This window comes from Mytilus trossulus, chromosome 4 (genome assembly GCF_036588685.1).
Source record: "Mytilus trossulus isolate FHL-02 chromosome 4, PNRI_Mtr1.1.1.hap1, whole genome shotgun sequence".
NCBI lineage: Eukaryota > Metazoa > Mollusca > Bivalvia > Mytilida > Mytilidae > Mytilus > Mytilus trossulus.
In genome coordinates, this window is record NC_086376.1 from 37,356,707 (window position 1) to 37,380,810 (window position 24,104).

The 24,104-nt window shown below is 32.1% G+C and overlaps 1 protein-coding gene across 1 annotated transcript in view; it reads right to left on the reverse strand.

Annotated features, from left to right (window-relative positions):
- LOC134715240 (biotin--protein ligase-like) overlaps positions 1–24,104 on the reverse strand; it is a 45,395-nt gene that overhangs the window by 15,291 nt on the left and 6,000 nt on the right. The window contains exons 3-9 of the mRNA XM_063577289.1: positions 22,803–22,961; positions 22,386–22,539; positions 21,314–22,116; positions 20,930–21,109; positions 18,184–18,443; positions 15,770–15,837; positions 13,605–13,765 (exon numbers count right to left, since the gene is read on the reverse strand). Of these exons, the coding sequence (XP_063433359.1) occupies positions 13,605–13,765; positions 15,770–15,837; positions 18,184–18,443; positions 20,930–21,109; positions 21,314–22,116; positions 22,386–22,539; positions 22,803–22,961 (1,785 nt within the window). The remainder of the gene's footprint in view (positions 1–13,604; positions 13,766–15,769; positions 15,838–18,183; positions 18,444–20,929; positions 21,110–21,313; positions 22,117–22,385; positions 22,540–22,802; positions 22,962–24,104) is intronic.

Consider the following 24,104-nt stretch of genomic DNA (forward strand, 5'->3'; position numbering starts at 1 on the left):
ATGCTTTATATTCACTCTCACAATATTTATTAGACAGATTGTAAACAACTGGATAATCATCATAATATAAGTATAAATCTGTTATTAAATAAGTACAAAACAAATACCCTACAGAAATTACGTCTCATGTCAATAGCGAAGCATTAAAATTGATAATCTGGTATCTAACCTGCCTTCATACAGTAATCCTAAAAGGATGCATTCAAGTCCACTTTCATAACCAAAAAGTATCTATATTAACTATTTCTGTTAATATTTTGTATATACTTTTTGTTTTTTCGGGGCCTTTTATAGCTGACTATGCGATATGGGTTTTGCTGATTGTTGAAGGCCGTATGGTGACCTATAGCTGTTAATGTCTGTGTCATTTTGGTCTTTTGTGGATAGTTGTCTCATTGGCAATCATACCACATCTTCTTTTTTATATTATCAGTTGAGTAGAGTCTGTATATCTTATTGATAATTCAAAGGAATGCTACAGGGATTCTGTCACCCAAGAGCTCAAACAAAACCAGTATGAATACTGTAACTAGATTTATGTTTTATATCTGCATACTATAACAGCAATAATTCAAATTAATAGAAGAAAGTGTGTTCAGAAATATTCTAAAATATGACTTACTATTTTATTCAGATGTCAGAAACAGTTCAATGTTGTGCTGAACTAGAATAATTGGCCAACATGCAGAGATAGTATAGCGTGTCTATGTCATGAAGCATGTTTAATACCAATCAAACTGCAGGTGACTTTCGATATTATATACTGCACTGCTGAGAGATTTCTTAAATCATTACCAAAAATTATTGTGAAAATTAAAAATGTCAATCTTTTGTCAACAGTAATTTTATACTGTCTAAAATTTCCTTATATAAAGAAAGTCATTTAATGGCAATTTTCTTGTTAAGCGCCATGCTGGGTGACGCTGGTCGTAATTGTTTTGTTTTTTTGCACAAACCACATATTGTCATGTCATAACCAGATCCTTGTCTCTTAATTAGGCTAAAAATATCTAGACTTGTTCTCGAAGCAGACATAGCCGATCCTAACTATTGACCAAATTCAGTAAAAGTAGCAGGTATTAGCTTTTAAAAAAGCTTCTTTGGTTGTATAAACTGGTAATATCAATCAAATATTTAAATAAGTATAGCCAAAAAAGTACTCTTATTATAATAAATTAGGAACACTAATAGAATTTGATAGGATATGTTGCAAACTTATCTTTTCAGGCTTGTTACAGCACATGGACTTGAGTGTGAAGGTAAAGGAAGTATCTCTCGTTAGCTTGCTTTTAAGCTTAAACATATCAGTATTAGCTAATTAGGTACAACCCTCCTTGGGGCATAGTCAATACTCAATAGTTAAGCAGAGCACCAATCAAAAACATCATGCCTCATATAAAGTAAGTCCCACACTCTCTCAAATTATAGAACCCTTGCAACAACTATTTCAGGGGTCTGTTATAATGGGACCTGTTGTAAGGCAAAATCTCTACCCCTATCCAAAATACCAGTGTTTTCAAATGGATGTCAAATCTTCCCACCTCATCCATTTGTCCCAACCTCCAGCACTTGCCTATTGCACTGATTGCAATTAGATAACTTTCAATTCGATGCATTTCCGTCAAAAACTTTGGTTTTCATGAACATCACTTCTGCGTAAAGAGGCCCTGCTACTTCCATTCCCATGTTGACCAAGTGGTTGGAAAACTGTGACGCTATATTGCACGAATAATTCAGCAAATTGAATTCTTATAATTGACAATCAGCACTTGTATCGTTAAGGAATTGTGATTAAGTACCTACAGAATAAACATATTTGCTAGTTTATCCTGCACAATGACAATCACTAAGGTGCTTGATGAACATTAATAGTGCAGCGATTCCAGGGATCCTCTCTACCTGGTAAATGACGTCATAAAGGTGGGCATAATTGATGAGTTTTTTCCAGTGATGGATGACTCTAAAGTGGTCTATAGTTTCTCATCCTAAATATGCATGAAATAGTTGCCACTGCACATTAAGCAATCAACAATCAATCCAGAACCATGGGACATTTGAATGTTTTTCGTAACATGGTAAAAAGGGAAGTAACTCCCTAATGTAAATGAATAACATTTATATGAATTGTATGTTCATATATTTTGTAACAGTTGAACTCTTAAATAATTTAACCTCAGGCAAGACAAATACCTTGTGAAATCCAACCGTTTTAAAGTGTTATAATTTAATATTGTCTGGTTCTCCCCAGGTGATAAATGATTATATTCTGTTCATATATAGGATAATATTGGTAAAAAGCAGTGAAAATTATTATATTCTCTTATATATCATAATATCGTGACAGACATTGGTCAGCATGAAAAATTAAACTGTCTTGAAGCTTAAACTTACAAAAAAATAAAAGTACAAAAAAATTGTTCTATATTTGAAGAAAACTGAAGTTTTCTGAATTTATTTTTTCATATAATTTTTTGGTTATTTGTCCGGTGCTATTCCTAGAAAAATATTTATATACTTGTACCGGTATACAAGTATCATTTGAAGGTCTGAAAAATATGCAATAATTTGTGAGACTGTCCATTTCCATTCAGTGCTATAACCTTTCTGATGGATGGTTGTCTCATTGGCAAAACTAGCACCTCTACTAGTTTTTGAAATGAAAAAAAACAATAAAGAACAAAAATTTCTTTTATATTTGAACAAATAAAATTTCTAAAAAAAAAGTTTTTGCAAACTATGTTTTATATAAGTCCTGGCTTGACATTTAAATATATACAAACATCATCAAAAGGTCGGAAATAAAATAAAATAATTTGTCAGATTATTCTGTGCCACAGTGCCATAAATTGTGATATACCATTATTTCTGTGAATTAAGCAATCAACTCTTGCTTCCTGCATGATAGTCCTTATATTAAATAATCAGCAAAGTTAAGTTGATATAACACCTATACAATATTCTAATGCATGCTATAATTTATACATCAATCAAACAATTATCCAGGGATTTCTTCAAAACGCTGCATAATTCCATCAAAATATGGTGTACATAATCGGTATTTACTTTTAAATAATTATATACACTACTGGGATTGTATTTGCTTAATGGAAAATTTACACTCTCTATATTGGATTTACATTTACAAAAACATGCTCTTATAGTATGGCTTTTGTGGGTGGACGATCAACTTCAAAGTCACATTCAAAATGAAACATTTACCATTAAAAGTACACCAGTACCAACAATGTTTCTAGTTAAGTCTTTTACTATTAGAGTTCAAAGTATGTTTCTTTTCTAATAAATTTTAAAATTTCTAATTTCAAAAGGTTCTTCATTATTTTGAGGTCACATATTTAGGATGTCAAACAATGTATGAAGCCTTATTTCTAAAATGAATCTGAAAATGTTTAGTTGAATGTGCCAGCAACTTTTTATAAAAGCACAATAAAATCTCTGAGACAGTCATTCAGACTTTATATATATAAGTTAAACAAATATCTATCGCAAGATTTCTTGACCAAAAGGACAAGGATTAATGAAAACTTGCATATTCGTGGATATTTAATTTTCGTGGTTTTGCTGAAGTCTGCACACAAACCTATAGAGTATTCATCATTCGTTGAACACTTAATTTCGTGGATTAACTGTATCCACGACATCCACGCAAATTGGTATCCAACAAATAATAATGAATCCACAGTATTCTATACTTTCTGATCAAACTGTATTGAAATCAAGGGTCTTTCATAAATGTCTCAATTTAGTCACGATTCTTCATATCAGTCATTTTAATTTAAATACCTTTATTTTTCATTATATCAACGTTTTCAGTCAATTGCCTATTCCTGTTAATTTTATATATTTCTGATATTAGTGTTTAACAATTAAAAAGGATCAACTGTGTCACGATTTCATTCATGTAAGAGCTCTCATCCTGGTCATCTTGGTTATTAAAGTGCTTTATCTAGTGTCATTAAGCATGGTTAGATTAAGGTTATAAAAGCAGACATTGTCTTCCTAAGCAAGTGTCAGACACATTACTGGACAGAATATTAAGATAAAATAAATGATTCTTAATTGAATTTGCCATGTTTTTATGACAAAAAAACTAATAACTAGCTGATTAGTATGACAGAGTCCAAAAGTAAGATCATTAAATAAAGTCAAGCCCTAAACATACGACAGTGCTCGCATAATTAGTAATCGTATTTTTCATATTCAATATTTGTTGTTATGGGAAATGATAGCTATTAACAGTTACACTTCTGGTTGTGGCAAAAAAGTGGTCAATAATTTACTTTTTAACTGTCATAGTCGGAATAAGCTTGAAAGATTTTTTCATTGTCTAGATGTTGTATGGTCTAATTCATGAGGTAGATGAAACCAAAAACAACTAGATTAGCATACTTAATCTAACCTTTGGTCTAGGTCAAAACAGGTGGGCAACTAAATTAGAATTTTACCACCATGATATTAAATTAACAAGTAAAACTAATTTTTGGTCTGATTTTAAAATTTAAAAAAAAATAAAATTGTTTTATAAAGTAAAGTACTGGATTTCATTTGACAAGTCAATTGTCAAGACGTTTGCAAATTACACATATATTTTTTTCACCTGTTACTGATGATAACTCTAAATATAAGAAATCATCACTGATGGATGAATAAACCACAGACAGACAGACTATTGTAAGGAGTTACATACATGTAAGTCTTGTGTGACACCATTTACAACAGACACAAGACCACAGCATCTGTATGACCTGTTACCAACAATGAAACACAAAAAAATGAAAACATTAAACTAGGAAAAAAGTCTGAAATGATTGAAAAATAGCACATAAACTTTGTAAAATGATTCAAAAGTTGGGAACCCCCCCTTTTTTTTAAATGGCTGGATCCGCCCCTGAATTGAAGATAACAGGTAGAACCAACATAAGGCTGTATGGTGACATATTGTTGCAATACACAAGTTGGACATAGGTGGACAGTTGTCCTAATTCCTATCATACCACACCTTAATTTTACAAAAGCAGTCAGCACCAAAAACATTTTCAACTTCTAGTCCAAAAACTAATATTCCAACATTTTTCTTATTGATCCAAACAAAGTGTTGATAAAATCTTATTAGTCTTAATAAAGTTTTACTAGTCTAGGGTTTCACCATAGTGGCTAACCCTGCATACTGCAAAAGGAAAGCCAAGCTATGAAAAATTTAATTCCTTCTTCAGTATTAGATACAAATTTCAAACCAGATTGACAAAGACAAACTGACAGATAATTGAAAATTGGAATAATATCTAGGTTAATTATGGCAAAGATTAGTGAGGGATGCTTCCAGACAGGTCAATATAGTACAAATATCATATTTGTCATAAATCCAATTTAAAATGGTGCCATCTAATAATCAAAACTATAAAATATGTACGGTCTACGTCAGTCAACCCATGACAAGTATTATCAGAGGAGCCACTTATCATTCTTCACTAAAATAAACTGCATAGGTTGCAAATATAGTAATGGATGACTTTAGCGTTATCAGTATTCCCTAAAGAAGAAATGCTATAGGATACTTTATAGAAAATATTCAGTTATGGGTTATGATATCAGAAATAGGTAACTAACTCTCATGATTATCTCTCAACGTAATAAGTTAACGTTATGAATGCCTTTTAATTGTGCATTAATATAATGATGATAGTATATCTATGGATATTTTATTGGGTAGATTAAATCAACATTATTTCTTTTGAAGAGCATTTAAAATTTTCGGTTTATAAATAATCCAATATATGTGTACCATAATAAAAACGTCTTGACCATTTAAGACAATTTAGTATTTATGTATTCTTAGTACAAAGTTAACAAAGTAGGATTTATAATTCAAACCAAACTGTTTATGTAAGCATATTTTAGGGAGATCAAATTACAGTGGGACTAAGGTCCAAAACCTGTTGTTTCTAGGAGAGGATTTTTTAATTTGAAATTACAAAGGTCAAGGACCTACCATTCTTCACACTGATGCTTTATATACAACCATTGTTTTCTTATGGAGGAACTTTCGCTTTGAATTTCAAATGTTCATGGGCTTTTCATTATTTAAAGTTTTGATTCCCTGATTTTCATTCTAGCTTGTAGAATTTTGTAATTGATCTAGAATATAAAAAAAACAAGGGGCTCTCAAGAGCCTGAATCGCTCACCTTAATTCTTTTGGTTAAATCTCTCATCAATGATTATTTTGGCTTTTCAATTTATTTAAATGTTCTTTGGATCGTCCTATTTTCTTCAAAAGCCAAACAAAATAATCATTTTCTCCTATGTTCTATTTTAGCCATAGGAGCTGTTTCTTGACATACAAGGAAATAAAATATAAAATGTATACTAGAAACTCTGAAACTCATTTAGCCTAAGTTTGGCTGAAATTGATACAGCAGTTTCAAAGGAGAAGATTTTTTAAAGTAAGTCAACATGATGAACAAATTGTGAAAAAAGTCTTTAAAGGGCAATAACTCCTTAAGGGGTCAATTGACAATTTTGGTCATGTTGACTTATTTGTAGATCTTACTTTGCTGAACATTATTGCTGTTACAGTTTATCTCTTATCTATAATAATATTCAAGATAATAAACAAAAACAGCAAAATTTCCTTAAAATTATAAATTCAGGGGCAGCAACCCAACAACAGGTTGTCTGATTCATCTGACAATTTCAGGGCAGATAGATCTTAACCTGATAAACATAATAACCCCATGTCAGATTTGCTCTAAATGCTTTGGTTTTTGAGTTATAAGCCAAAAACTGCATTTGACCCCTATGTTCTATTTTTAGCAATGGCGACCATGTTTGTTGATAGATCAAAACTTCGGATACAATTTACAAACAAGAAACCCTAAGGAACATTCAGTTAAAGTTTAGAAGTATTTGGCCCAGTAGTTTCAGAGGAAAAGATTTTTGTAAAAGATTACTAAGATAATTTACGAAAAAATGGTTAAAAATTGACTATAATGGGCAATAACTCCTAAAGGGGTCAACTGACCATTTCCGTCATGTTGACTTATTTGTAAATCTTACTTTGCTGAACATTATTGCTGTTTACAGTTTATCTCTTATCTATAATAATATTCAAGATAATAACCAAAAACAGCAAAATTTCCTTAAAATTACCAATTCAGGGGCAGCAACCCAACAACGGGTTGTCTGATTCATCTGAAAATTTCAGGGCAGATAGATCTTGACCTGATAAACAATATTACCCACAAGTCAGATTTGCTCTAAATGCTTTGGTTTTTGAGTTATAAGCCAAAAACTGCATTTGACCCCTATGTTCTATTTTTAGCAATGGCGACCATGTTTGTTGATAGATCAAAACTTCGGATACAATTTACAAACTAGATACCCTAAGGAACATTCAGTTAAAGTTTGGAAGTATTTGGCCCAGTAGTTTCAGAGGAGAAGATTTTTGTAAAAGATTACTAAGATTTACGAAAATGGTTAAAAATTGACTATAAAGGGCAATAACTCCTAAAGGGGTCAACTGACCATTTCCGTCATGTTGACTAATTTGTAAATCTTACTTTGCTGAACATTATTGCTGTTTACAGTTTATCTCTATCTATAATAATATTCAAGATAATAACCAAAAACAGCAAAATTTCCTTAAAATTACCAATTCAGGGGCAGCAACCCAACAACCGGTTGTCTGATTCATCTGAAAATTTCAGGGCAGATAGATCTTGACCTGATAAACAATATTACCCACATGTCAGATTTGCTTTGCTTTGGGCCAGGTGAGCTAAAAATGTGATGTGGTTGCCAATGAGATAACTCTCCACAAGAAACCATAATGACACAGAAATTAACAATTATAGGTCACCTTACAGCCTTCAACAAAGAGCAAAGGTATGTTTACTTCATGCAAATATGTTTACTCCTTAGAAAAAAAAAAAAAACTTGGAGAATATGTAAACAAATTTCAACACAACCCTGTTGCATTAAAAAGGAAAGAGTATACCACTGCAGAAGATTCATTATTATTTACAGCTTTGAACTGTAAATGCGGTACTTTTTGTGTTTGTTAATTATTGCCATTTTTAAGTAATGAAACAAATTGCCAGATTAATAATTCAATCTCCTTTATTATCCTGCTTACAAGAGATGCTATAAACATAAACCAGATGCTCCACAGGGCGCAGCTTTATACGACGGCAGAGGTTGAACCCTGAACGGTTGAGGAAAGTATGGACACAACATTCAAGCTGGATTCAGCTCTAAATTTGGATTGTGATTAAATAGTTGACACAGCATAGGTTTCTGACACAGAATGAATGTGGTCTAATGACCTTAAAATTTTTTTTGCCTTTGAGCAATTCACTATGCTGTTGAATAATAATCCTCTTAAAAAAATATTTGAAGAAATTTCATTTTTATTTATGAAATCTGAAATGAGAAAAACTTTCCCTTATTCCAAAACTGATCTCAATTCAAATTTCTAATGGAGTTTGCAACAATAACTAATTATTTAAATACATCATAAAATATTAAAATGTAAAAAAAAAGTGCTTGTTATCACTGAATGGTAAAGATTGTTTTAATTTATCAGTTGGTAGTAATGGTGAAAAAACATTGATTATTGTATAAAACAATGATTTAAGTTGATTCAACTACTATTCTGGACAAAGAAAGATAACTCAAAATTACAAAGAATATTGAATATATCTTGCTATTGCACAAATATCTATTCTGGACAAAAAAAGATAACTCCAATTGAAAATTGATTGCTATTGCACAATATGGTGAAATTAGATATTTCTTGCTATTGCGCTATACTGTCAATTGAAAATATCTTGCTATTGCACAAATATCTATTCTGGACAAAGAAAGATAACTCCAATTGAAAATTGATTGCTATTGCACAATATTGTGAAATCAGATATTTCTTGCTATTGCCCAATACTGTCAATTGAAGATTTCTTGCTATTGAACAATACTGTACAATTGAAGATTTCTTGCTATTGCTGAATACTGTGCAATTGAAAATTTCTTGCTATTGCACAATACTTAATATAATAATTTTGAATCCTGATTTGGACCAACTTGAAAACTTTGCCCATAATCAAAAATCTAAGTACATGTTTAGATTCAGCATATCAAAGAAGCCCAAGAATTTAATTTTTGTTAAAATCAAACTTAGTTTAATTTTGGACCCTTTGGACCTTAATGAAGACCAATTTGAAAACGGGACCAAAAATTAAGAATCTACTAATACAGTTAGATTTGACATATAGACCATAATTTGCTATTGGGCTCCATTTCCTACAACTATAGAAAAGTGATAAAATGTGAATTACTGTAAGAAAAGTTGCAACTACATCTAAAGATGCCATTATTTTTATCAACATACAAGTGTATGCTACTCTTCCCTAGAAAAAAAATTAAAATATACGAATTTCAAAGATTCTACAACCGTATTTTTGTGGCGTTTCTCGCGTTACTTTTTGCTTACGAAGAGCATAACGCTGACTGATTTATAGATAATCGTCACCGGCAAATTCGTAGCTTTTGCTTTCAAATAACAAAGAACATCGACCAATAAGAATAATGAGAAGAAAATGCAGAGAACTATAAGTATTTATGTAGCAGATGTAAGAACAGTGGCGTGATTTTTGTGTCCGATTTCGTAACACAATTTTTAGATGATGTAATCTGCTTTGTTGTAATAGAATTCTTAAAAACAATATGCAAATATGAACTCTCGCGAGATGTTCAAACAGGTAAATCCGAGATGATTTACATTCTTATTTTGATCTTCGTAATAATTAAGTAAGAATATTACGTTATCGTTATGCGTAACATTTCACACGAAACAGAAGTCCAGTTATTTATTAAAATTGTTTTTGTCCTTAAGTTCTAATCATTTCCGGTCATACGTGAAACATGTGACTAACAAGTGATAACGCCATTACGGCCGAATGTACGAAATACTAGGTCTAAACATTGTTTTTGTTTCCAACGGGATGTTAGCAAACATAATCTTTAGACTTGTTTCGTCTTGTTTAAAAGAGGAAAATACAATTGTGAAAGAGATTGCACCGGTGGTCTATTATTTTCCTATGTGCATAATGTTACATACGATCCTGTGTGAAAATAAATGCCCAATGACTTGACAAAATCGATTTCATATTTGACAGACGTTAGAACACACTTCGTTTCCTAATAATGACGTGAAGAGTCCTTGGAAAAATCAATCGAAATTACGTCTCTTATCATTGTACCAATGTTCGTTGGATTGATTTAACTTCAGCAGTAAATATTACTGGATATTTTAGGTGAATAAATATAATTTAATAAAAAATACATGTTAATATACCGTTACACTTAGAATGTACAAAGTTGGAATCTTTGTCACAATTTTTAATTAATATGTTTTATTCATGTTCTGCAAACACTTATCAGAAACGCAAAAAACTTGTCAAAGGAGAAGTAAACTTTTACCATGCATGACTTGAAAGGAAGTACTTTATTGATTTTAGCCCACTAAAGTAGGTTAAAATGTGGAAACCATGTAGATGGTGTACAGTTCACAAGTATCACATTGTTCCTATTTTAAAGATTTTAATTCCAAGTTAAAAGTTTTTTTCTTTACTGGATTTAAAGAATGTTACATTGCCAATGATTTGGAATAAATTGTATATAACTGGAATATCAAAACCAAATATAAATATATTTTTTTGGCTTAAACATCAAGATACAACGATTATGGTATTCTGTATCAATGAATAAAATATGGAAAATTCTGAATAAATTGTACTAATTGTTTTCAAAACAAGCACATATTTAGGAGTTTTATAATACTGTTACATTTAAGATGGATTTTAAGAAAAAGTTTACTGTTCAGATTATTTTAAGCAGATTTTGCAATAAAATAAAACTAAAAAAATGCTTTCGGTTTCTTATGGTTTCCTGTCAGGTTTAAAAAAAACTTTAATATAACATTGAAAATAGATTTTAAATATTAACATGAAGCAAGTTACACTAGTAATGGTGTTTATTTATGCCTTTTGAATTATATTGTGCAAAATAAAGAAAATAAAGATTGGTTTCCTGTTTGGTTTCATGTCACGTAAACAGTGAATCAAAATGTATTATTTTTTTCTCGAAAAACTCAATTGTTCCATTCATACTATTCTAACACCAACACACCCCACAAAATAAAAGTTAAAATTTTAGAACTTATAAAAAAGGATACAAAAAGAAACCAAAGGCCGAATACCAAATTATGGTCCATATCAAAGAACCCCAATTATTCAATTTTTGATGAAATCAAACAAAGTGTAATTTTGGACCCCTATTTGGACCAATTTGAAAACTAGGCCAATAATAAAAAATCTAAGTACATTTTTAGATTCAGCATATCAAAGAACCCCAGAGATTCAATTTTTGTTCAAATCAAACTAAGTTTAATTTTGGACCCTTTGGACCTTAATGTAGACCAATTTGAAAACGGGACCAAAAATTAAAAATCTACATACACAGTTAGATTCAGCATATCAAAGAACCCAAATTATTCAATTTTTGATGAAATCAAACAAAGTTTAGTTTTGGAACCCTTTATTCCCAAACTGTTGGGACCAAAACTCCCAAAATCAATCCCAACCTTTCATTTGTGTTCATAAACCTTGTGTTTAAATTTCATTGATTTCTATTCACTTATACTAAAGTTATTGTGCAAAAACCAAGAATAATGCTTATTTTGGTCCTTTTTTGGCCCCTTTTTCCTAAACAGTTAAAACAAAAAATCCCAAAATCAATCCCAACCTTCCTTTTGTGGTCAAAAACCTTGTGTCAAAATTTCATAGATTTCTATTTACTTAAACTAAAGTTATAGTGTGAAAACCAAAAAAAAGCTTATTTGGGCCCTTTTTGGCCCCTTATTCCCAAAATATTGGGACCAAAACTCCCAAAATCAATCCCAGCCTTCCTATTGTGCTCATAAACCTTGTGTTATAATTTCATAGATTTCTATTATTTTTTACTAAAGTTAGAGTTGGAAAACTAAAAGTATTCAGACGACGACGATTACGACGACGACGACGCCTACGTGATAGCAATATATGACGAAAATTTTTTCAAATTTTGCGGTCATATAAAAATTGTGAGTTCATCATTTTTGCATTACCTATTCCGTTGAAAAGTTAAATATTTAGAAATTTCGGAAGTAACAGTACTGGTATATTAAAATATGTGATGTAACTCTGACATGCATTCAACAATTATCCATTATGAATTAAGGTCAAAGTCATTACAACCATTTTGGTCTTTATCATTTAAAATTAATTTAGTGGTCCTTCTCAGACCTTAAAAGTCATTGCAGACAGTTAACATATCTCTACTGGATATGATTTTGACCTTCAACAAATGACCTTACTTAGGAAATGGGCAACTGTGTAAAGTATCGCTATGAATATTCAAATAGACAAATATCTCTGTTACCTTCATTCAAAACAAATGACCTTGACCTTTTTTGGATTGGGACAACCACTGACTCAAGGCAATTATAATTGAAATAATAACTTTAAAGATGGTTCTGAACCTGAAAAGAACACATGGAAGACACTAAAACAAGTTGATGATGTGATGCATCTATAAATAAACCCGTAACTTCTTACATGGGTGTGTATGAGCTTATTAATAATAAGCTATATTAGTAATAAGCTTATTACACAGTGGTACAAAAACTCTTTATATAACAAATCCATTGCCTAAGAATTCCACATGTAGCAAGCAGTGGCAGATCCAGAACTTTTCATAAGGGCCCCCTCCCCCCACGGATCCCCCTATGGCAAGGAATCTGTAAGAATTCTGAAAGTATGTTAGGATAATACATGTACAAATGTACTTGCAAAACTTGGAATCAACTAGTAACAATTGGATGTCCTCTTTTGAATTACTTTTGCCAAATTTAATTCTATAAAACATTTAACACAACATTTAAATATTATCATTTTACTGCTACTATCTTCAACCCTATGCTAGCTTGGCCTTGATGTACAAAATGATAAAATCAATGTAATAGGATAGAAACCAATAATGTTATGAGATATCTAAACCTTCAGTCACTCTTTTGAGAGGAATGGAACAAATTTAAGCCGATGTTTCTCAAAAGATTTGAAAAATGCAGGCTTGGTCTTTTATATACTGTTTATCAATAAATTTTAATCCAGCTGGTAGCATTCTTGATAGTTGTCTGGTTCCCCAATAGCAACAAGGATTTCAGATGCTCAAGGACATGTGCAGCTTCTTAGTAGTGTCCTTATTTCACCCTAAACAAAGGGGATACAAAATGCTGATTGACAGAATTTACCAAATCAAACAATTAATCTACAGGCCCAGTTACAGTAGCTTTCCAAGACGGTGATGTTATATGCTGACTGGGTCATATTGTTTCTTGTATCTAATGGGTAAGTAGTTTTCTGGTTCCCCTGTACACAGCCAGACATTATAGATGGTATGGGAAGGATGCAGTTTATTTTACCTCATGGCAAAGAACTAAATCCCTCCCACTTGACAGAAACTGGATGATTAAAGGAAAGATAATTATTCTTACCTGATAGCCTGGTAGAGTCCTGATTCCCTCCACCACAGCTAGGGATGTTAGATGCTGCAAGAAGGATGCTGCCTTTCCTAAATGGCTGCTTAATGGAAGGCACACATGTATGGTAAACATAGCACAACCAGCAGGACTCAACCATAAATTATCTCCCCTACCTACAAATAAAAAAGATACCAATTGACCTAATGATAACAAGCATTCTGAGAGTATTGCATGGCAAAACATAGTCCCCTACTTGTTGAAATTGCATTGTACTGGAACAAAATGCTAACTTGTTCTATCACTTGTCATAGTGTAACTATATAACAAATATCAGATTAATATCTTAAAGCATGATGAAGAAAAGTGTGGACAACTGATTATGCAAGTGAATTTTTCAAGGACCATAACTCTGCACAAAACGATCAGACAGAAACAAAATTCATACTTGTTCTGTAACTTGTCATGATTAAACAATATACCAATTATGAAATAAATATCTTCAAGATTGGAAAGAAAAAGTGTGAAAAACTGATTCATTGAGTCATTTTCATTAAGTCCAAGGACCATAACTCTGCTCATCATAATCTGACTGGAAGAAAACTTGATTTTAATCTGTAGCTTGTCATAATAAAATGCTCTCCTTAGCTCAGCCTGATATGACAGCAGAGGTTGAACCCTGAACCACTAGGGCAAGTTCGGACATAATATTCAAGCTTAATTCTGTCTGAATTTGGATTGTAAAAGTGTAAAGCAGGGGTTTTTCGCGGGTGTGTTTACTTTTGCTTATTTTGGCGGATAAGGGGAAATCGCAAATATAGTGCAAAACTGTGACATGGGATATTTCTTCTTGAAACTTTTCAAAAAATTTTAAATTTCAGAAATTTGAAGAATATAATCTTGTACAGTGTAGTACAAGTTTAGAGACATCTGTTCACTTAGACACAAGTTATTGACTGAAAACTAGAACAATATTTGCTTTTTGCCTTTTTTGGCCACTAATTCCTGCATGTTTGGTGCAATTACCCCCAAACTCAATCCCAGCCTTCCCTTTGTGATATGGAACCTTGTGGTACAATTTGAGAGAGATACATACACTTACACACTAGTTATAGTCCAGAAACTACAAAAATGCTTGTTTTGGCCCCTTTTGGAACCTTAATTCCTAAATTGTTGGTACCATAACCCCCATAATCAATCCCAACCTTTTTTTGTTTGTTGTATTGAACCTTTTTGGTAAGATTTCATAGAGATCCATACATTTTAACTAAAGTCATTGACTGGAAACCAAATATGTCTTCTGATAACGATATAGACGACTACAAAGCTGACATCATAGCCATATACGAACTCACAAAAATTTTGCAGTTAGACAACAACACAATATACCAAATAACAACTTAATATCTTCAAGCTTAGAGAAAAAACCATTTGCCGGGCTGACAGTTGGACAAACAGACAGAAGACAGACAAACAGACTTTTATGGCATAAAATCAGTAAGAATTTCATCTTCATTGGCCCTTCTTTAGTTTTAATACTACAGACAGTTATGCCACACCTTTCCTCAAATCCTGGATCGCCCCTTGCTAATTTTTTTCTAATCGATGTTTGAATCAAATATCATACATAAGAAAATATCATTTAACTAGAGGCTCTAAAGTGCCTGTGTGGCTCACCTAAGCTTGGTCTATATTAATATTCAAGATAAAAACCAAAAACAGCAAAATTTCCTTAAAATAACCTATTAAGGGGCAGCAACCCAACAACGGGTTGTCCGATTTATCTGAAAATTTCCCCCGTGTCAGATTTGCTCTAAATGCTTTGGTTTATGAGTTATAAGCAAAAAACTGCATTTTACCCCTATGTTCTATTTTTAGCCATGGCGGCCATCTTGGTTGGTTGGCCGAGTCACAGGACACATTTTTAAACTAGATACCCCAATGATGATTGTGGCCAAGTTTGGTTTAATTTGGCCCAGTAGTTTCAGTGGAGAAGATTTTTGTAAAAATTAACGACCCGGACAACGGACGCCAAGTGATGAGAAAAGCTCACTCTTGGCACTTTGGGCCAGGTGAGCTTAAAATGTGTGCAGTTTGTTGTCTCATACATTTAAATGACCTTGTGAAATTTTGAATGATGTTGTTCTCAAAAGATCTACTACAAAGAAAACGTTTATTACCTTGGCCTTTTGTCTGGACAGATGAAATGGTTATCAGACCGTTGTTGTCTGGACAGGAAAACTGTAAGCTGTAAACAACCAGTCATAATCATTAAATACTTAGTCTGAATAAATGCCATTTATATTTTATTGCAACTATTCCTGGACTAGCTGTGGAACCGTAGCTCTTAAGTCCTTACGCTATTTTTTTACTATTTGAGGACCATAGATAGTCCGCAAATAGTAAAAAAAATAGCGTAAGGACCTAAGAGCTACGGTTCCGCAGCTATTCTTTGACCTACTGGCTTTTAATTTTTCTGTTTGATTTGATTAGATAGATTCATTTATATCATTTAAATAAAATAAATCAGTTACAATTTATAACAAGAATAAATGTATCTGTTTACCATTACAGTTGTCTATTCTAAATTGTTTGGTTGCAGTCCTATTCAAGTTTACCTAACACCTTTCATTCATTGCAACATCAAAGCAATTCTACCCAATGTTCTATTACTATTTCAATTTATACAATATAAACATGCAATTTTATTTTTGTAATTACCTTTAGTGTCAGGATATATGCATGATGATTTATATTTTAATTTTTTAGATGTATTTCAAAGACAGTTTGGTATGAAAGCTCATTCAAAGTTCATTTGCTGAAATTTATAAACTACTGTTCCATTCCGCTATTTTCATTATTTAACTGATGCATACACAATTGCAATCCTATCCAAAGAAAGATAACTGTTGCCACTTAACTAAATAACTCCACTATGTGAATAAAATAATATTATTGTACTGTGAAAAAAGATATGAAATCGTTATAGAAATGACTTGAGAAATAGCACGTGAAAACACAGTGATCAGATGTTAAAGCATCTATATATTAAAAATAGTGATCACCTAGTTCAAAGAATGAACAATATGAAGGACATATATAATCATATTTATATAAATAATGTGATGTTGAATGATTGCCAATGAGGTACTTATCCACAAGATTGCTTGAAATGACATACACAAATGTCCATACAATTTCACAGGTACTCCTATTTGAAAGAAACTCATCATTATTTGTAGTTTAATAAATGAACATTGAATAACAAAAAAAAATATGGCCACACATTTTATTTAATGAATGGCACTTTTTAAAAAGCTGAAGTTATCAGTAATTTGTGGGCTTCTAAATTTTACTTCCAATGTTCTGTTGGATAATAAAAATTCATAGTATCTTTAAACAGGAAGTGGAACCGGAGAGGACAAACTTTGGAATCCAAACCGATACCGCTAAATGCCCAGTTGTATTCCTGGTAGAGGAAAGCCGAAAATCCTACGATAAAGGATCTCGGAAAGAAACTACCGATCCATTAGGGGAACAGCTAAAACACTCAGACATAAAATAGATTGGTCTGATAGTTTCCCACATGGAAACTACTAATGGATCCCATCTGACTACATGTCTCAATCAAACCTGAAAATATCTGCAGAAACCTTTCTCAACAAATAAATATAATCCAAATCATAAAATATACGATGTAAGGATAATAATATTTATCCATGAAATCAATTTGACAAAACAATTTCATTATAATCAATGATGTTGAAGGATTGTCTCTGCAAACATTTTCACGTCCGCTCTCATCGGCATGCTCGATTCATCATATTCACAAACCAATTAAATAAACTATGTTACTTTCCAATGACTCTTTCATCATGTTAATTGTGTAATGTTGTTCAGTTCATTAAAAAATTTTGGAAGTTATTTTTTTAAGTCGAAATATTGCCATTCACTCGTAATAACAAATCGATATTGACCATCGGTAATGACCATAAGTATAAAATGTGTTTATTATAGTTTTGACAATTAAGTAAAATTAACTAGGTGAAACTTCTAATTTTTATTTAGCTTATCTTTTTATTATAATATAATAATAAAATTACCTATATGATAGCGTCCTTTTGATTAACGGTCATTCCATATGAAGAGTTTAGAAGTATTAAAAGTAAACTGTAACAGAGTGTTAATTACCCCGACCATATGAGTATATACCCATATGGTCATGACCATACGCGTATGGTCCAAATACTCATATGGTCCGGAACATAACCAGTATAAAAACATATTGTTGCAGTGAAAATTGACTTCTGAAGTAAGCACAAAGTGAAGGTAGGGGGTAGTACAGAATTTGAGTACATACATGTTTAAACTCTTATTAATTCAGGAAATATGAATGTTGAAACCATGCCATATTCCATTCTAGGATATAATTCTTTTATGAAACTTCATGTTAAAGTGGCAGTTTTAGCCAGAAAGGGAGTTCCCATGGAAAATTGCATTGTCTATATTTACAGAAATGCAACCTATAGTTAATAACAGTAATGCACCAAACAGCTTGCAAACAACACAAAAATCTATTAAAGAAAAAAAATACCTTTCTAAAACAGGCATTGTAGAATGTATAACATCTGTATAAAACACAGTGTTTCCCAATCTTTTTGTTGACAAATTCTTCCAGTACAAAGCCTCGTTGAATGGAATTTTCCCTGGGTCACTGGAAACAACAGGAAGTAAATCCTTTGTTGCCAAAACAACCTCTCCAGGTGAGATGAATTTCAAGGTCAAACTTGTAGATTTAAGTTTTCCTTCAGTCAGACGCTTCTCAATACTGGACATGATGGAAGACTTAAGATCCTACAGAAAGGGAAGAGATTTTTTCTTTATTTTCCAAACTTATTTTTCATTTTCCAAGCTTTAGTCGTAGATGAATTTACAAATTTCATGCTAGTTTTTGGCTATTCTATTAGGTTCTTTGGTATTTGTTCTCATTAAGAAGGTATGAATATTGCTATTTCTTATTATGGAGCATTCTAGTGTATAAATTTTACACTACATGTACATGTATTTTTAGCTTCAAGATAGATTGATATGAGATTGAGTATATTTCAATGAAAAGATATGAATGAAAATTTAACAAATTTGAAAGAAAGAATAGTAAAATAAATAAAGATGAAAATTAAACAAAATATCAAATACAAAATTTAGTGTATGGAGTAAATAAAAACATCAGAAGATCATAATGAGTATAAGTTCACATCATAAAAAGTGAAGCTATAAGAAAACAGGTAACTTTATCTTAAGCTGGAATTAAAAAGAATCAAATACCAAGATGACACTCTCAGACACAATCTGATTTACTTCCATTTAACCTTGAACGTTATGAGTGTTGTCAATCTTTATCCTTTATATTAGGTGTTTGAGATTACCAGGTATTCTTTTTTTTCAAAATCTTAATAGTTCATAGTGAAAGCTACATAATGTTTAAGGGATGATGGTATGAGATCTCTTCAGTTTTGACTATTTTGAAGGCTGATGATGTCTGATCAACTGATTAATTTTATTACAGCCAAATGACTTGAGTGTGTAGATAAAGGTTAAAGTTTTAGTGAGCTTGCTTGCTAGCTGACCCATGAAATCATCATAAGGTTAGGTATACTACCCTCATTTAAGAGTAGACTAATTGGACAGATAACCAATCTATCTACCTGTAGGACTTAAGAACTGCGAAAGGAGGGTAGTTTACTTAAATGTAATAATGATTTCACGGTTCAGATAGCAAACAAGCTAACCAAAGATATAACCTTTACCTAAACACTAGCTCTCAAGTCATTTTGCTGTAAAAACTAGGGTAGTATTACATTTGTTTAAACTAAAAGGTAGGCTGGCATGTGTTATAACGCAAAATTAACTAGGAAATATTTGTTGAATAATGTTTTTCAATAGATGTACAAGTAGGTATATACTTTTGTGAGGTTTACCTTGGTTATACCTAAGAATAAAGCTGGTAAAGGGTTTGTTTCAGTGTTAGCAAGAAATAGAAAAGAGGACTTTAATCTAAATATTATCAAGGAAATAGGATGGTCCAAACTTACAGGGATTTTAGGCCAAGAGGCAGGTTGCTGAGGGATTTATCTAGGATTAGTATAGCCTAGTGTGAGGTGTGCCTTATATTTTGCAGGATGAAGGCTTATGTGAGAATAACTTCAGTTTTAGAAATAAGGTAGAAGGTAGGCAGAGATTAACAATATTTCTAGTTAGAAAGTATGCTAGCATGAGATACAAATTTTTTACCTTATAATTTAGTTAGATAGTACAGTATCGGCAGGTGATAACATATTCTACGTTGTAGTATGAGATACAAATGAGGCTATCAGAGGTAGATTGATGAAAGACTTTTGGCTGGTTAGAATATACATCAACTATAGTGATTAAGTATGCAGCAATTTGCTGGTATATGATTTCTCTTTATTATTTTTAACCAAAAGGCAATACTATTTAAATTTTGGTTCTTATAATATTGGTCAGATATGATGGTATTAGGTTAACCTTAATCAAAGCAAAAAGATACAGTGTAACCTGCCTAATCCAACACACTGGGGTCCAGAAAAAAATGTCGAATTAAGCAGGACGTCAGAATAATCAGTTTTTTTCTGAAAGAATAGGTATAATTTTGGACCATAAAATGTTGGAATACTCAGGTGTCAGATTAGGCAAGTTACATTGTAGTACTTTAATCAGTTCTAGCTAGAAGATAGTATGGTTAGTGAGTTTATGAAATGACAGCTAGCTGTTAGGATTGTATAGTTCTAAATTGGTTTGACAGGAGGATGGTATGAGATTTACCATATTTTTGTAACAGAAGTAGGCCACTTAGAGATCTGCCATAGTTTTTGCTTTTTAATTGAGAGGTAGAGTGTTGAAAGATTTAACTTTGGTTAAGCTAGGAGGTAGGCAAATATTTGATGTACCTTATTTTAGCTAGGGGGTTGGATAGCAAATAAGTTAACATAGTTTATTACCAGATAGGCTGATGTGAAAGTTACCTTAGTTTAAGCTAGGAGGTAGAGCAAGTTTTACCTTTGGTTAAGCTAGGAGGTAGGTTTCTGTATTAAAGATGTACTGTGAACCAACTTATTTTCGCGACTTTTAGGAGTAGAAAAATAAGTGAAAATAGATTGTCGCTTGTATTCAAAACTCAGATCTTTTGTTATTAAACCACACCAGCAAAATATAGTATCTGCAAAAATAAGTTGGTTTACAGTACCTGAATTAAAGCTTGGAGGAAGGATAGCGAATGAGTTACCATAGTTAACTAGCAGAAAGGCTGATTTGAAATTTACCTTATTTTTAGCTAAGAGGTAGGCTGGAGTATATATAGGTGTCTGATCTCTATCACAGTTATATCCCATTCTCTTCAGTAAAGACGACAGCATCTCTAATCTGACTGAATTAGATTCCTTCAGTATGTTAAACATCTCTACAGTCGCAGCTATATCAGTGGGATCTTGATCTAGTAAAACCTATAAAAAACAGTAATGTAGGTTTTACTGTAATAGTAGAGAAATTGCTTAGTGACTTAAAAAGATTTTATTTATCAAAGTATTTTTGTATTGATGTTCACTTTTTATTTGTGTTTAAATGATTACCACAACAAATCTTAAAAGTCTTAGCAGTTAATTAAAGATAATAATAAATCATTAAAATATATTGTAACTAGAACAAACCTGTGACAGAATAGCTCTTCCTTGACCTTCAGCCTTTGGTTTGATGTCAACAATCATAGCTTGTCCATCTTTATCTTGGCAAAGGGACTGAATGCACATCAAATCTTTAACAGACTCCTGAGGCAGATAACAGTAACGACCACATAATAGTGTAACCTTCTTCCATTTTTCATAATCAACAACAGAAATATCGGGATGAGTACGAAGTTCTCTTCTAGGTACAAAATCAGAATCTAATGAACTTCCAAAGCTTATAACTTTACCACCCTGCTCAATAAACTGGAGAAAAGCAGCATCTACTCTGTCATACAAATTGTCACATGATACAACTAGTAATGCACAGTTATCTGCCCATGGAATGGAGGCCACCTGGTCATGTTTCAAATGATACAGGATGTAGCAGTCTGTATTTATACATTGTTCAAATACTGATTTAATATTTTGAAATTTTCTTGCTGAGTCTTTCTTTCCAGCATACACTAATACATTTGGGGGTTTGGATGTATGACTTTGGTCGGGAGGAATAAAAACAGCTGGCATGGGGATCATTTCACTTAACGCTTCGCCATAACCACTCTCTCCCATCATCTTTTGCAAATCATCTTCATTTGTTGCTATGGAGTCGATTTCGTCATTGTCATCACCATCTAAAACCTCTTCCATGTTACCAACACTTCTTGAGGATGCCATTGATTCGTTTGAACATCTTCCAACCTCTGTAGCTTCATCAAAATTATTCATCATACTACACTCCTCATCAGTTTTCTGTACTAAGTTGCTAGCATGGCCTTCTACGTCTATACCTGAAATATTTATGATTTCAAATGACATTTCTTTTTTAATTTGAAAATACAATATCAATACTTAAAGAATTAAGCCTTTACTCTTTATTTTTTTTTACTCTATTTCAGTAAGCTCTGTTAAAGTCACTATATGTGTTATTGGTAAATTCCTTATAATAAAATATCTAAAGATTTTTTTGGGGATTTAAATATGAGGTCACTGTGCAACAATCTTACTTTAAATCTATCTACATGTAATTTCTAATCCATTTCATACAAATAATACATACTGAGTACTTTCTGTACAATGAGATCTTCATCTGTTGACAAGGCTAAGTCTGAGAAAGCCACACACATGGCTACAAAATTCTCCTGAGAACATTTCATTATTATACCAAAAGGAGGTCCGGTCTTCCATGCTATTGGTCTGCCTAGGTCCAACATCTAAAATCATATGACTGAAAGCTTTACATTTAGAAAAGTTTTCTCTAATTACATGTATACTTTCCCTTATATAACGGTAATAAGCATTGTGTATTAGATCCATAAAATTTAGTTGATGCAAACTAAAATTAAAGAGTTCAGAAATGGCAAATTCAATTATCTTTTCATTTATAAAGAAACATATATATATAAATATGAAATGTATATAGTTCAAGAAGGGGTAAAATTCTTAAATTTGTCCTAAAGTCCTTGTTTTTTCTTACATTAGTTTTCATGTTCTTGGCTTCTTCCTCCTTCATATATTCTTGAGCATCTTCAGGTCTGATAGATTCCACCAATACCCAAACATCTTCTGATGATTTATCATATTGATTGGGTTCTAAGGCAAAGTATGTAGTCCATTCAGTCAAGTTTATTTTTACCTGTAGGTATAGAATAAATTTCATACGTTTCTTCTTAGAATATTTTTTAAATACACTCACCAGTGGAGGATCCTGGGGACATATGATTAGAACACACACACACACACACCCTTTTATCATGGGTTGGGAACCCCACCTTTTCAAAAAGGTTCCACCCCTGGTCAATAAGATGCCATTGAAATTCCACTGTGTAGTAGCATAACACTAGTGTAGTACATGTATCTCATACTGTGAAAAAGAAGTGTGCAGTTGTCATGTAATTCTGGATCATAAATGGTAATTTTGCATAATGTCTATAATCTACATATGTAAGTAGAGATCAATTGCACCAATCATACCAGGTTCTTAACTTTTGTTTAATTTTGGACCTACATATAAAAAAGAAGATGTGGTATGGTTGCCAATGCGACAAGAAAGAAAATAATGACACACATTAACAATTACAGGTCACCGTACGGCCTTCAACAATGAGCAAATCCCATACCGCATATAGTCAGCTATAAAAACCCTGATAAGACACTGTAAAACAATTCAAGCGAGAAAACTAACGGCCTTATTTATGTAAAAAAATGAACGAAAAACAAAGACGTAACACATAAACAAACGACAACCACTGAATTACAGGCTCCTGACTTGGGACAGGCACATACATAAATAATGTGGCGGGGTTAAACATGTTAGCGGGATCCCAACCCTCCCCCTAACCTGGGACAGTGGTATAACAGTACAACATAAGAACGAACTATAAAAATCAGTTGAAAAAGGCTTAACTCATCAGATAGACAAAAAATAAAAGTGGACGTGGCCGGGTACTTATACATCCCGACACAAAAAGACACAATGAACAGATTTGAGAGTACTCGCAGTTATCTGACAGCTAGTTCAAAGCCATTAACAACTAATAAAAAAATCATGCCTCTAAGACTAAGCAATCAATCCATACACATCCAACATACAATGGATTTAGTGTAAAGACGTCATAAACAGCCAGAGAAAAACATGACCTTGTGCAATGCCAATTTACAGGTATCGACAGATTGTAGATCCATGAAAATGTATATGTATATAACATACTAGTAATATTTAGTTAGCTTTTAATCTACTGATAACGAAATCAATATTTATACCAATAAAAACAATATT